Source organism: Lipotes vexillifer, unplaced genomic scaffold (genome assembly GCF_000442215.2).
Source record: "Lipotes vexillifer unplaced genomic scaffold, Lipotes_vexillifer_v1.1 scaffold537, whole genome shotgun sequence".
NCBI lineage: Eukaryota > Metazoa > Chordata > Mammalia > Artiodactyla > Lipotidae > Lipotes > Lipotes vexillifer.
In genome coordinates this window covers 708558-723080 of record NW_006776635.1, presented here as the reverse complement: position 1 = coordinate 723080, position 14523 = coordinate 708558, and the positions used below count along the sequence as shown (strand labels likewise).

Below are 14523 nucleotides of genomic sequence, written 5' to 3'. Positions count from 1 at the left end.
CCCCCTCTCCCCTCCTCTCCTTCCCCTTCCCTTCTCTTTCCTCTTTGCCCTCTCCTTCCTTCTCTCTCCCCGTTTCCCCTTCTCCCTCTTCCTCAAGGCTTCTCTCCTTTCCTTTCTTCTTTCCCTCCCTTCCCCTGCACCTTCTTGCATCCCTCTCTCCTTCCACCTTTCTTTCTCCTACCCCCAATTTCTGGGTTCATCTTTTGTTTTTTGTTTTTTTTTTTTTGCGGTACGCGGGCCTCTGACTGTTGTGGCCTCTCCCGTTGCGGAGCACAGGCTCCGGACGCGCAGGCTCAGCGGCCATGGCTCACGGGCCCAGCCGCTCCGCGGCATGTGGGATCTTCCTGGACCGGGGCACGAACCTGTGTCCCCTGCATCGGCAGGCGGACTCTCAACCACTGCACCACCAGGGAAGCCCCTGGCTTCACCTTTTGTATTTCACCAATTACAAAAGTAATTGGGGTAGAGGATGGAATTGTGTTGGGAAGGGAAAGCATAATAAATTTACCTTACAGGAAAAACAAAGAATGTTCCTTGGGAGAACAGTTTCAAATATTAGAGGGAAGTGACAGAAACTTGGAAGGACTTCTAACATAATAGGATTTATGCCACAGTGAAAAAGCATATAGAAGATAGTAATTATGAAACTAAATTGATTTATTATTAATAATTTGGCAAATTTTGTAGAGTCCTTGAGGTAAATGAACTAGGTATTTCTAATTCTGCAGGGACTCCAGCTGCTTTTGGCAGCTGGCAGCAGCATGGCTGGGTCACTGACAGCCTGTGCATTTAAGACAGGTATACTGATGTATTTTCGTGCCTCATTTGCTATAGAATTTGGTTTTCCATTTCTGAGAGGTGGCCTTCTGCTTTAGGTCCAGAGATTGATTATGTATTTTGTTACATAACGTACTTCTAAATAATTTAAAACATAGACTTGTTTTCTTAATGATTTTTTAAAAGTTGGTGAAGGGCTTCCCTGGTGGCGCAGTGGTTGAGAGTCCACCTGCCAATGCAGGGGACGCGGGTTCGTGCCCCGGTCTGGGAAGCGGCTAGGCCCATGAGCCCTGGTCCGCGGAGCGGCTAGGCCCATGAGCCATGGCCGCTGAGCCTGCGCGTCCGGAGCCTGTGCTCCACAACGGGAGAGGCCACAACAGTGAGAGGCCCACGTACCGCAAAAAAAAAAAAAAAAAAAAATGTTGGTATAGTATCTAAGTAAAGCCCCCAAATGTAAAGGCTATTTTAACTAATATTTTAATTCAGCCTTTACTGCTTAAGGTTTGTTGCATGTCCAGGAAAATGTGTAAAGTTTCAGAATTTGGGGCCTTAGGTATCATTTTCCTTGGTGAAGTACACTTGGGGTGGGAGGAGTAGTATTTTTCTGAGTAATAGAGAAGTGTTGGCCTTTAGTATTTTCAAATGTCTTTTCAAAAGAGTAGAATCTCTTATAAAGTGGGAAGTATATCAGTCTCAGAAGGAAAAAAAACACATGCACTTACTGGTAGTTTTTTTTTCCTCTCTCTCTTCTGCCTTTCAGAATCTTTGCCAAGAACTGGAAGCAAAGTTTTATGAAGGGACTTTTAATTGGGAAAGTGTTAAGCAGCATGATGCCGCCAGCCTACTGAAGCTCTTCATCCGGGAGCTGCCCCAGCCACTGCTCAGTGTAGAATATCTCAAAGCCTTTCAGGCTGTCCAGAGTAAGTGCCATCCCTCTTTGAAGCAGTCCTTGTGCTGGTACCATCCATATTAATTGCTTTAATGATATTTTGCATCGCAAAGATAACTTTGGATAGACATATTTACTCACTGATGTCAGTGAGTACTCAAATGCCACGTGATGTTTTCCTTTTCTTTTATAAATATACATCTCTGAGTAAATAGATAATAGAATGTTCTCTTTGGGTACGGATTAATTGCATGCCCTTTAAGCAATACAATATACATATTTTCATGTTAAAACCTGGAAATTCACACTTCTTTTTTAATAGAATGAATCACGTAATCTCTGTGATACATTTTTCTTTCCAAGTGTTAAAAGCAACACTTACTGGAGAAGCTGTGGATTAACAGTTATCATAAAAGCACAAGGAGATATGGCAGAGTCTGTGATTATTTCCTGAAAAATTAACTTCTGAAATTGTCATGCAGAAACATGGAACAAATTATTTGGCTGCCTCATTGGTCAGGGGACAACAAATTTCTCATGTCTTTCCATTTTGTGGTCTTAGGCAAGCTCCAAATTAATGTCTCGAGTAGTTCTCAATTCCTTTCCAGTGAACAGAGAGAGCTGATGAGGTTCTTGTACTGGCATAATTATACCTTTTAGTCAGAGAGACCATCAAAAAAGGAAAAATGCTGTCACCACATTCTAGTGACCAAACCATACTTTAAGTTCCAAATTGGAACACTTTTGAGAGTAAAAGGGAGGCACTATTAATGATTAGGCTGAACTAAAGTGTCAACCAGAACTGTTCCAGGCTATTCTTTTATTTTTAATTGAGGTATAATTGACATACAATATTATATTAGTTTCATATGTACAATGTAATGATTCAATATTTGTATATATTGCAAAATGATCATCATAATATGTCTACTTAACATCTGTCACCATAATTACAGAAAAATTTTTGCTTGTGATGAGAACTTTTAAGATCTACTCTTAGTAACTTTCAAATATGCAATATAGTGTTATTAACTATAGTTGCCATGCTGTACATTATTTCCCCAGGACTTATTTATTTTATAACTGGAAGTTTGTACCTTTTTTTTTTTTTTTTTTTTGCTGTACGCGGGCCTCTCACTGCTGTGGCCTCTCCCATTGCGGAGCACAGGCTCCGGACGCGCAGGCTCAGCGGCCATGGCTCACGGGCCCAGCCGCTCCACGGCATGTGGGATCTTCCCGGACTGGGGCACGAACCCGTATCCCCTGCATCGGCAGGTGGACTCTCAACCACTGCGCCACCAGGGAAGCCCGGAAGTTTGTACCTTTTGACTCCCTTCACCCATTTCCCCCCGATCCCCACTACCTATGGTGGTTCAGGTTGTTCCACCAGTCTGTTCTCTGTATCTATGAGCTGTTTTGTTTTTGTCTTTGTTTTTGTTTTTGTTTTAGATTCCACATATAAGTGAGATCATAGGGTATTTGTCTTTCTGCATCTTATTTCACTTAGCATAATCCACTCAAGTTTCATCCATGTTGTTGCAGATGGCAAGATTTCATTTTTTTTAAATGGCTGAATGTTATTCCATTATGTTCCAGGCTATTCTTAAAGCATGTCGTATTGAGATGTTTCCCATGGGTTATCTCATATCATAGCATTTCTTCAGAATTTTTAGGGAAACATGACTGAAATAATCTGTTTAAAATATTTTTTTTAATGGTTAAGTTGTACTATTTTGCATGTATATTCCTTGGATGTGGATCAAAGGACCAAATTTATACCTGAAAAACAAATGCCAGAATGATTGCAGATATCCATGGGTATTACCTAATGGGGTAAGGGCTACTGAAAATAAGTATCAATGAAAATAATGTACCTCTTCAACTGTTTCATTGCTGGTTGGTCTTCTAGTTCATCCCACAAACATTTATTGAACACCTGTTGTGTTCTAGGCTCTGTTTTACAATAGTCCTGCTGGAATCGATGGACTCTTACCATGTACACCACGTAATTTGTTAACTCATCATTATACCAAACAAACTTCACTGTTGCGGGTCCACCCTGACACCATATCATAGAAGGTCTGATCTCCTATGTCTTTACACTGGGGAATAATTATCACGCGGAAGTTAAAATTATTGCCAAAGCACTGTTGTGTGTCTGCAAACATAAGGCTGCCCGTCATACACTCATAGTTGGAAGTGAGCATTCTGAGAGAGAGAAAGCTCTATAGCAACAGCTGCTTCTCCTGATCTCCCCCAGACACGCTCCCAACAAGGCTTGCTGCTCAGGCATTGTGTCTCACATTTCACAGTGATGTTTATGCCAAAAAACTTTTTTCTTACAAAACGGAAAAAGAAAGTAAAGAGAAATGTTTGGTAAAGACAAACGTTCAGATGTATTTAATCTGTCTGCAGATCTTCCAACCAAGAAGCAACAACTACAGGCTTTGAACCTTCTTGTCATCCTCCTGCCCGATGCAAACAGAGACACACTCAAGGTCAGCTGGATTCATTTATGTTAAATATCCCTCAGCACTAAACAGAGTAATTTTTCATTATTTGTGGCAAAACAAAATGATGTTATCGTGGAGATGTTAGTAGTTGTCTGTAAGGAAAAGACCTATTTTTAAGGGCAGATGGTGAAAGTCTTTAACTCTTTATTAATTTATTAACCAGGTTAGTCATGTTAATAGTATCATTAGGTGTTTTGTTGATTTTTTTTCAATTATAACATTTCTTCTACCAAAACAGGTGATTGAGGTTCATTTGTTAATAAAAACATGGGTGCCTTTTGGTTTTTTCTTCTTTCTATTTTCCTGAATTTTCCAAATTTTAGCTGGTGAGCATATACTGGTAAGGTGAAAATTGAATGTTTAAAAAGAAAATCCTAAGGCTCATCAAATATAGCCCAGCGTTGCCTAAAAAGGTTACATTTGTTTGTAGTTCCAAGCAGTAGAGTTTGAAATGTTATAATGATGATTTTGAAATGTTTGGTTAGCCAAAATATAGACCAACTCAAAATAAATTCTAGTTATTTCTCTAATGGATTACCCTGAGTTTCTGATTTATATCATCATTTCAAAGTGATTTGGTCTGATATTCATATGATTAAATACCGTTTACTATGTATTGTCAGAGGCTTTCATAATAGTGGATTGTTCCACATTGATTAATTTTCCTTAATGCAACCATTTATAGAGTAGTTAGAAAAGGTTTAATTATAAACTTTTATAAAAGAGAAAGAGAAATTTTAAAAATATGATTTAGAAAGAGCATCTCCCTTATGTTTTGTTGTTGCCTTAAAAATTTTTTTTTTATACAGGTAAGGGTGAAACCCTTGCCCATTTAACCCCCTACGGTTCTTTCTATTTAAAACGAAAAAAATCATGTCAAAAAATTTCCTGTCAAGGAAACAAAACCACCAGTTGGTAAATCTTGGAAATGTCTTTCTGTACCTCATTAAGACTCCCTGAACTGAAGCTAGGTGAGCGAATTCCATGCCCGTGGAATGAATGTTAATACTCAACTTTTCTGGCTGAAGCAGTTGATGAGGATTGCTGGAATAAAAACACTGCGCTGCTGCAGGAGAACTTCCAAAGAGTTAGTTAGTCCCTTTACTAAGTCAGAAAATAATCTTTCGCTTCACTGATTAACTGAATGAATAACTGAGAGGCAGGTTGTGTTTGGTTTGGTTTGGTTTTGGAGACAGAGGCCAACTCCAGAAAGGGTTGCATTCAAACACTGTGTGACCAGGGCTGCTGGGTGTGGGTGTGTAGACTGTGGCTGAAATAAGGACATCTGGCCCAGGATGAAGCGGGTACCAATTTTCAGTCTGTTCTCTGCTTGCCAGCCGTGCCCTTGACACAAGGCATCAACTACCTAGAAAGAGGAATTTAATCCATCTTTTTCTTTTTCACATAAAGGTGCCTGTCTGTGTGATGGCCCTGTGAATGACCAATATAAGGTAGAAATTGAAAGACATGATTGACTTAAAATATGCCTGCATTCAAATGAGTTCAGATAATTGTGGGAGGAAACGCTTATTTCCATATGGTTACTATTGGGCGAGGTTGGTCTAGAACTCATTCTTGGATTTTGCCTTTAAAGTCCCAGGCACATTCTTTTAAAACAAAATCTGTTTAAAAGTGTACTTTTTAAAATTTTAAAGTAGTTTTAATTTTAGCATATAAGGTTACTGGGAGCACAATTGTATAAATAAAATGGAAAATACTTTCTTGGGGTAAAAAATTGGAAAGTGCCAAACAAGTAATGTTACTAATTTATGTAAGCTTTAGTAGCTTAATTAGCCAGCTCTGATGAAGGTTTCAAACAAGATTTCTAATAACAGAAACACCAAAACAAGTATACCATATATAGAGAATAAACCATCTAAATTTAGTTCTCTAAAAGAGAAGGGAAGCTTCACCACAAGGTAGTTTCAGGAAGCTTAATGTGCACTTCCTCATTTTTCCCAGTCCTATTGCCACTTTTTCCGTTGCCATTTGGTGGGACGGGATCATGTGCATGACTTGTGTAGACTGTTTCTACAGCATATCTAAGGGTTTGGAGGGACTATGTTAAATTCCATGTCCTGGTTTAAGTCTAGAGCAACAGGTGTCTTCAGGCAAGTTGCTTGACCAAGATTTTCTTTTAACCTTGGGTTATCGTGCATTTGGACCAGTGATCATACCTGCCCTTGACTTGGAGGAGTAACAAAGACTAATGTTAAGACATCAGTGGGGAATTCATGTTAATATAATTATTGGCATGTGTTTATCCTTTTTGTAGTTTTAGGAAGTTCATTATATACATTTTCTTGCTTAATCCTGGCAGGCTAGGAGATTAGTATTCCCATTAAAATTCCCATTAAATTAAAACTACTTTAAAATTTTAAATAGCACACATTTTATGAATGAGAAGACTTTAAAGAACAGGGATGCCAAAAGGTTTATCCCAAGATCACATATAGCTAATAAGTAACTGTGCTAAGACTCAAACTGAGTTTTCAGAGAGTGGGTCCAGTGACACTTATATAACACCAGACTGGTGATAGATATATATATATTTTTTTGGCCACACCTCATGGCACGTGGGATCTTAGTTCCCCGACCAGGGATCAAACCCGTGCCCCCTGCATTGGAAGCACAGAGTCTTAACCACTGGACCACCAGGGAAGTCCTGGTGATAGATACTTTTAAGAAAGGACAGTGCTTATAGATCAGATGAAGAGACAATATATCCGAAGATGAAGTTCTTTCAGCAAAGGCTAGGTTAACATTTTATTAGTTTCATATCTACATATACACACACGTATTCTAATATCCTGATAGTAATCTTTTGAATAACATTATTGTATTATGTACCCCACATTTAAGTGGTTTATTACCTAATCTCTGCAATTTATGCTTGTAAAGAAAGAGATACACTGGTCCCTGAATAATTATTCTGGTCTCTGGAACAAAATTAAATATTTTTTCCAAACCTTACCAATTAATCTTTTGTCCTCATTTGAGAAGGTGTTGTTTCTATATAACCTTATGCTTGGATTACAGTTTAACTTTCTGAGCACTGGACCAGAAATTGGATACATAAATCTCATTGTTAAATAGTAAGGCTCTGCCTTTAGTTTGTTTCAAACTTTGAGGGTCTATATAGTTAGCTAAACTGGACTCAAGATCAAGCTGTTAGAGCTTATAGGAATATTTTTTCCCCTGAAATCCTGTGAGAGATGAACACAGTTTTTTTGTTTTTGTTTTGTTTTTCCATTTTGGCATAGTTTATTTGAACTTTTTCAGGTAGGAATTTTAGGCTAAGTATGATAACATGCTTCTTTTAATAGTTAAGAGTTCAGAAACAAAGCCAGATAGACAGGCAATTAAATTCCTTCTCCACCATGTGCTTGCTCTGTGACCTCTGGTAAGTTACATCCATTCTCTTAGACGCTGTTTTCTCATCTGTATGATGGGGATCATTACGGCATCTATTTCCAATCAGGATTAAGTGAGGTGATCTCTATGAAGTTCTTAAAACAATGCCTCACCTGTAGAGATCATTGAATATCTGTGCAGTTATTGTTAATGTTTTGGACCAAAATTGATTCAAGAAAGAAGGCAAAAGAAGAACTTAAAGCTTTATGCCCTAGCAGAAGGAGGGTGATCTAAGCTGCTGTGGCTTTTGTGGAGGGGCGCTCAGAGGACACATAAGTGTTGTCCATGGAGGTGGGAAGTGGGGGGCATCAAACTGAGCATAAACTAGCCTGTTCTGGTGAAAAGCTTCTTTTCGTTCATTCATTTTTTTGAAAAAAATTCTCTTCTCTTTGTCTCTATTTCCCCTTCTCCCCATCCCAGTCTCCATTCTTTTTGGATTTCAAGTCAGCCAGCTATTGAGTCCCTTAAAACAAATGCAACTGAGATTGAACGAGCCTTTTTAATGGATTTTTTTTTTTAATATTTAGAGATAAAAGTACAGCACTTCCTGCAGCAAGTGAATACTCGTTTGATATTCTGAACTATTTTTCAGTGCTCCATGGCTTTGATAGGCAGGTGGTCTGACACTTCTCCATCCCTCATCCCCACTGCCCAGCTCAGATGTGTGTCCTCTTGCCTCATTCCCCAGGGCCATAGTCCACAGCGGAAACACAGCACCAGCTCCAGGTGTGTTAAGCAATGGAGCAGCTTTCAGGACAAGGCCCACTGGATGTGGCTGGCTGACTGTGGTTATGCACAACTTATTATTTTTTTTTAATAAACAAAAATCCCTGCAGTGCCTTAATCTCTTATCTTCATGTATAACACAGGTCTCAAAGCGTTATTTCTGTTTCAGGCCCTGCTCGAATTTCTCCAAAGAGTCGTGGACAATAAAGAGAAAAATAAGATGACTGTCATGAATGTAGCAATGGTCATGGCCCCGAATCTCTTCATGTATCATACATTGGGTTTGAAGTCCAGTGAACAGCGAGAATTTGTAATGGCAGCTGGGATAGCTAATGTCATGCACTTATTGATTAAGTATCAAAAACTTCTGTGGACAGTAAGTATATATTTTCAATTTCTGTTAATGAGCAATGATATCTAGATTCTGAAGTCTTTTTATTGTTATAGTCTCTATAAAAAGGTAACCAATATAGGTGATTTCAAATGCGGTTAAAAAAATTGATGTCTACTTTTAAAAATCTCAGTTTTTAAAATGCCTACATGATTAAGGTTTTCAATTTGGTGACTTCTAAAATATTTTATTTTTGCTAATGGAATTTCTGAGGATTATTTTATCCTCAATAATCTGAGGATTATTGCTAGGTACCTGTCAGCTCTTGTTTATTGGTGAGTTTTTCTTTCTCTTTTGACAGGAGAGGCTAGCTGGTTATTAGAAGGGTATAGTTTAGTTGCAGGCTAGGTTGTAGATAGGTGGCTGCTAAAGGGACCAACTGCTGAGTTCGTGGTGCCTAATACCTGTCACCTCAGGCAGTCTCCAGTCCTGGCATAGAAGATGGTCACTATGTCCTTGAACTTCACCAAACCTCTTTTTTAAAATTAATTAATTAATATTTTGGCTGCGTTGGGTCTTTGTTGCTGTGTGCAGGCTTTCTCTAGTTGAGGCGAGCAGGGGCTACTCTTCATTGTGGTGCGCAGGCTTCTCTTGTTGCAGAGCAGGGGCTCTAGGTGCACGGGCTTCAGTAGCTGCCGCACGCAGGCTCCCTAGTTGTGGCTCGTGGGCTCTAGGGTGCAGGCTCAGTAGCTGTGGCGCACGGGCTTAGCTGCTCTGTGGCATGTGAGATCTTCCCGGACCAGGGCTCGAGCCTGTGTTCCCTGCATTGGGAGGCGGATTCTTAACCACTGCACCAGGGAAGTCCCTAAGCTTCTTTTTGAACCTTACACAGTGGGTGGTAATTTTCGTCACCTGGATGCTCTGTACACATGGTAGGTAATATGATGAATTTTTTCCCCACAGATTTAATGAATGGCATAGTCTTATCAAATAGACAGAGCCTTTACTTCTCTCCAAATATAAGAAATAAAGGTAATTATTTCTATAGTTTAAAATGGTACTACTTTTTCCTCCCCAAACTTAATTTCATTTCTCCATAGATTCCCAAGTTCATTGTCAACCAAGTGAGGAAGCAAAACACTGAAAATCACAGAAAAGATAAAAAAGCCATGAAGAAATTGCTGAAGAAAATGGCTTATGACCGGGAAAAATATGAAAAGCAAGATAAGAGTGCAAATGATGTAAGAAAAACTTGAAGATATATGTAGTTATACAGATTGCAGTACTGTTTTTAATATCTTATATGCAACAAAGAGTTTTGAATGTTTTTGTAGGATGAATTTCTACACACTTAGTAGGCTCTGGTACTATATATAAGTTAAAGGCGTCAATAATGGTAGCTATGCTCCTATTAGTACTAATGATGAATATGGATAGTTGCACAGGTCTTGGTGACTCAGCATGTGAGCTGTTGTTAAGGAACAAAGGAAGATAACAAGACAGGATTGTCTCAGCATACACCCACCCACACATAAGCACACAGAGGACTCTGGAGATTCCAGTTGCCCACTAAATGTGTAATGTTTAGTAATTAAAGAGCCCCTTGTGTGAACCATTGACCTTTTTTCCTTCAATTTTCTCATCTGTAAAATGGGGAAAAAATCTAACCCAGATAAACAAATAGGTCAGTATTGGTGTAGTGCCTGAGATCTTTCCTAGACTTCAGTATGTCCTTAAAGTGTCTTAACTGGAACTTAAGAATTTGGAGAGAGTTATGTTGCAATGCAGAAAATTAAAATATGTCAAAAAAGGGATATTTAACTCTTAGTATTCATAAACTTCTGTAAGAGTATAGTAAGAACTGGGTTTACAATAATGAAATATACATGAAAACACATTCAGAAGAAGTGAGTTACCAAAGCTCTAACTTAAGATCATGAAATGCAAGGGTTTCTATTGTTCTATTTATGGTGAAGACACCCCTCCACCACCATCACCACCATAGAAGTTCCTCAGTTACATGCTGACATCTTGTGGAATAATGTGGAAATGCAATTATCAGCCTTTGATTTTTCTGCTTTGGCCTACTTAGGGAATCCAGTAATCACACAAAAATTTTTTTTTCTCCTTTATTTATTTATAGCTCTCACTCTTACAAAATAGCATTTTCCTGGCATTAAACTTTTTTTGGTCAATTTCAAAGTATCTCTAAAAGCATAAAATTTAATAAGTGGGAATTGTACATAGTGTTTATATTTTTTGAGAAATGCTATACAGGTTAGAAAGGATTTTTGAGATATCATTCTTGTTTAACTGAGAATGTTCTGTTACCTCTAAAGATTATGAACACGTGAACCTCTTCTCTTTTGTAGCCCTGATTATTCACATTAACTTAGATGACTTTATATCCTTGTCTTTTTAATTAAGACCGTTATAAAGTGATACTCTGAGGAACAGTGTGTATCTAAGAAAACAAAATTTGTGCTGTACCTTTTTAATAATAAGTCCTTAGACAAAAATTAAAATGTTACTTTTTTTGAAGATGGAACGTTTAAATAATTTTGCAATTATAGAAAAATAGCATTAACTTGGATTTCTTTAGTCGGTACTTTGGGTTAAATAGAGGAGAGCTGGTCTGAGAATTATGTCTGGACTAGTTAGAAGCTGTATTGTCAGTTTAAGGCTTGGGTTTTAAGCCTGGACTTAACTCTCAGTTTCATCATGTATTAGGTGTCACTTAATGTTCGAGTTTTGGTGATCCCTTCTGAGAAATTCAGCGATTATTCTGACAAAATACTGCTAAGAGCCTCCTTGGTGCTGAAGCCCCACTTCCTGTTAGGTCTTCAGAGGAGATGGGCCTGCTGCTCCCCTACAGGGAGCCAGAGAGGGATGTAGGAGGGTTGAGCTCAGCAGTGCTAGAGGTGTGTGATGGAGCCTGACCTGGGGACCCGGGGCTATCAGACAGGAAGTGGACATCAGAGGGGCTTCACCAGAGAGTAGTGCGGGGGCGTGAGAAACACATGGCAGGTGTTAAGTCTCCCTAGCAGAGGAGCTTCCTGGTAGAGTGGTCACCATCGGTGATGGTGGCCCACAGTGGAGGTCATTTCGGTTGAAAAAGTTCCATCAGTTGCCAGAGGTTTTTTCCAAGCTGCTATCATTTTCTTAGGGAGAAAAAATATACCCAGGAAACAATTACAGAATAACAAAGGAAGTAGGAGATAATGTCACATACTGTGGTTATGTGGTGAGTCACCAACTAATCAGTTTTCTACATAGGCTTCCATCAGTTGCCAGAATGTTAACTCGAAAAGATTTAACATGAAAGTCTGGACTTCCATCTTGACTTGACAGTTTGGAGGTGGGAGCATCCTCATGTGCCTTGCCGTAGGGGACCTGTTTCCTGCAGGGTAACAATTGCCTGGATCCAAGTAGCAGCTCTTCCCTTTGGGTGGAATGTGAGCCATCTATGTTTTCGATAAACTATCCCCTCCCACAGTGTCCCCACATTTTTCTTGTTGGTTTGTGTTTCTTGACTCTCCCCATAAATCATTTGAATGAAACTGGCATGTCTTTTATTTGTTAAACAACTCTTTGATGTGTGGAATTGACACTGAGATAGGGAAGATAATAATTTCAACCTAGGGCCTGTTGAGTGTGAGGTGTGTGTTGGATATCTAAGTGGGGAGAACTGAGGGTGTTTGGAGGGAAAATTCGGTCATCCTGGCCAGTGAGGTACATGGAGGGGCAGGGGCAGAAGGAAGGCGGGAATGGGGCTCAGTGGGGAACCAGGCTTCTCTTCCGTATGTGGCAGGGAACTGCTGAAAGCTGTGACCCCAGCAGTTACATGATTATATTTGCATTTTAGAACAGCTGTTACCATGGCAGGTGAGGGATACATTGGAGGAGTGTGAGAGAGGAGGTTTGGTAGGAGATGCCAGCTAATTTCATTGTTGATGGGAATATATAAAGTGGTAGAATCCCTCTGGAGAGCAGTTGTCATGTGGCAAAATCTTGAAAACCATGCTCCTCATTGGACTTAGAAATTCCTTCAGAGGGGATAATCAGATGAGCATGCGAATAGTTATGCTTAAGTTCATTGCCATTTTCTGTATACTGGCCAAAATTAGAAATAATCCAAAAGGAAAGAGGTGGTTAGTTAAATATGTTATGGCATATCTATATAATGAAATACCATGAAAATGGACAAGTGTATATATTGGCATTGGAAGATACTGGTAATATGTTGAAAGAAGAAATTACAAATCAGTGAACAGTTCATCACTGTATTTGTAAGGGGTAATAATTATCGTTATTTTGAATGCTCACCAGCGGTCAGGTATGCTGCTAAACATTTTACCAACATTTTATTTAATATTCATAGTAGTTTAGTTGGAGTTTATTATTAAAATAGTCTCATTTTTTTTTTTTTTTTACAGATCAGGAAAGTGAGGCTCAGCAATGTTAAGTAACTTACTTAAGGTTATCTAGATAGGAAGTGGTGGAGCTGTAATTTGAAACCAAGTCTATATGACTTTAAATCCAGGTCTCTCTACTATTATCCTCTCTTTCCCCATAGAGCACAGAAAAACTCCATCCCCAAATCCTGGGCTTATGTATAGTAATAAAATTGAACATGTATTACTGCCATTATTAGATATGTTTAATATATAGCTTTAAAAACAGTTCTGGGTTGAGCTAAGGCCCAGCAATGGGAATGGAAAGAAGTGTTGAATGTGAGCCAGTAAGACCCATATCAGTGAGATGGTGAAACTGATTAGATGTAAGGAATGTGCAAGAAGAAGGAATCTAGAATGACTTGCTGATTTTACCTTGGGTGATTTTAACATCAAGATAAAACATCCAACAAAAGGAACTGACTTTGATGAGGTAGTCGGTTTTTGGCATTTGGGGTTGACATGCCTTTGTGAAAGTTGGCTGTGTGGGCCTGAAGCTCAGAGGGTGGCCAGAGCTGGAGGTGTGCATTTGGGACCAACATAGAGATTGTAGTTGAAGGCACAGACTGGTTCCTGTTACACAAGTGGATATATGGGGTAAGAAATCAAAAAGGCAAAAATACCAATATTTAAGTAGTGGGCCATGGAAACGGAACTGGAAGAGGGCAAGAAATAATAAGAAGTAAGAAAAAGTAGACGACTGTAGTGTCTTAGCCCCCCCCCCCCCCGGGGGGCAGAATAAAGTAATGGAGCTTGATCAAGAGTACCAAATGCTACAGAGAGGTTGAGTAAGGTTAGCCTCCCCCCCCCCCCCCCCCGGGGGGAAGAATAAAGTAATGGAGCTTGATCAATAGTACCAAATGCTACAGAGAGGTTGAGTAAGGTTAGCCTTGGATAAGAGGTCCTCTAGATTTTACATTTGAAAGGTTAGTTGTGACTTTCTCCAAAGCATTGTCTGTGACTGTTGATGGAAGAAACCATGGTTTCTAGGGATTGAAATGTGAAAGACAAGAGATTATAGATCACGAGAATTCATCAAGGCAATATTTTTTTAAAGCCCTCTGTATGCTATTAATGCTAACTATATATAATTGGGCATTCGTGTTATTAAGACATGCTTGACTAGGTAAATTAATAGTTTGAATCAGGTTGTAAGGGACACAATCTACTTAACAAGACCAGTGTTTGTAATGACTGCAGCATATTAATTATTTGATACAAGTGTGAATTTCTTAAGTACTAATGAGACATCTATTAATTACAGCAAGAGGAAACACTTAGTGAAAAATAACATAATTGTAGACTATTTGAAAATAATAGTTTTCCGATAGCCTTCAACTTGTAGTTGGGAATGATATCACACACACACACACACACACACACACACACACACCAAACACCAGGAGTCATTGGGAATGA

The 14523-nt window shown here is 39.0% G+C and overlaps 1 protein-coding gene across 1 annotated transcript in view; it reads left to right on the top strand.

Moving 5' to 3' along the window:
• Positions 1–14523, top strand: part of ARHGAP18 (Rho GTPase activating protein 18) — a 131887-nt gene that overhangs the window by 105418 nt on the left and 11946 nt on the right. Inside the window, exons 9-12 of the mRNA XM_007450525.1 lie at positions 1538–1697; positions 4082–4164; positions 8489–8695; positions 9751–9891. Of these exons, the coding sequence (XP_007450587.1) occupies positions 1538–1697; positions 4082–4164; positions 8489–8695; positions 9751–9891 (591 nt within the window). The remainder of the gene's footprint in view (positions 1–1537; positions 1698–4081; positions 4165–8488; positions 8696–9750; positions 9892–14523) is intronic.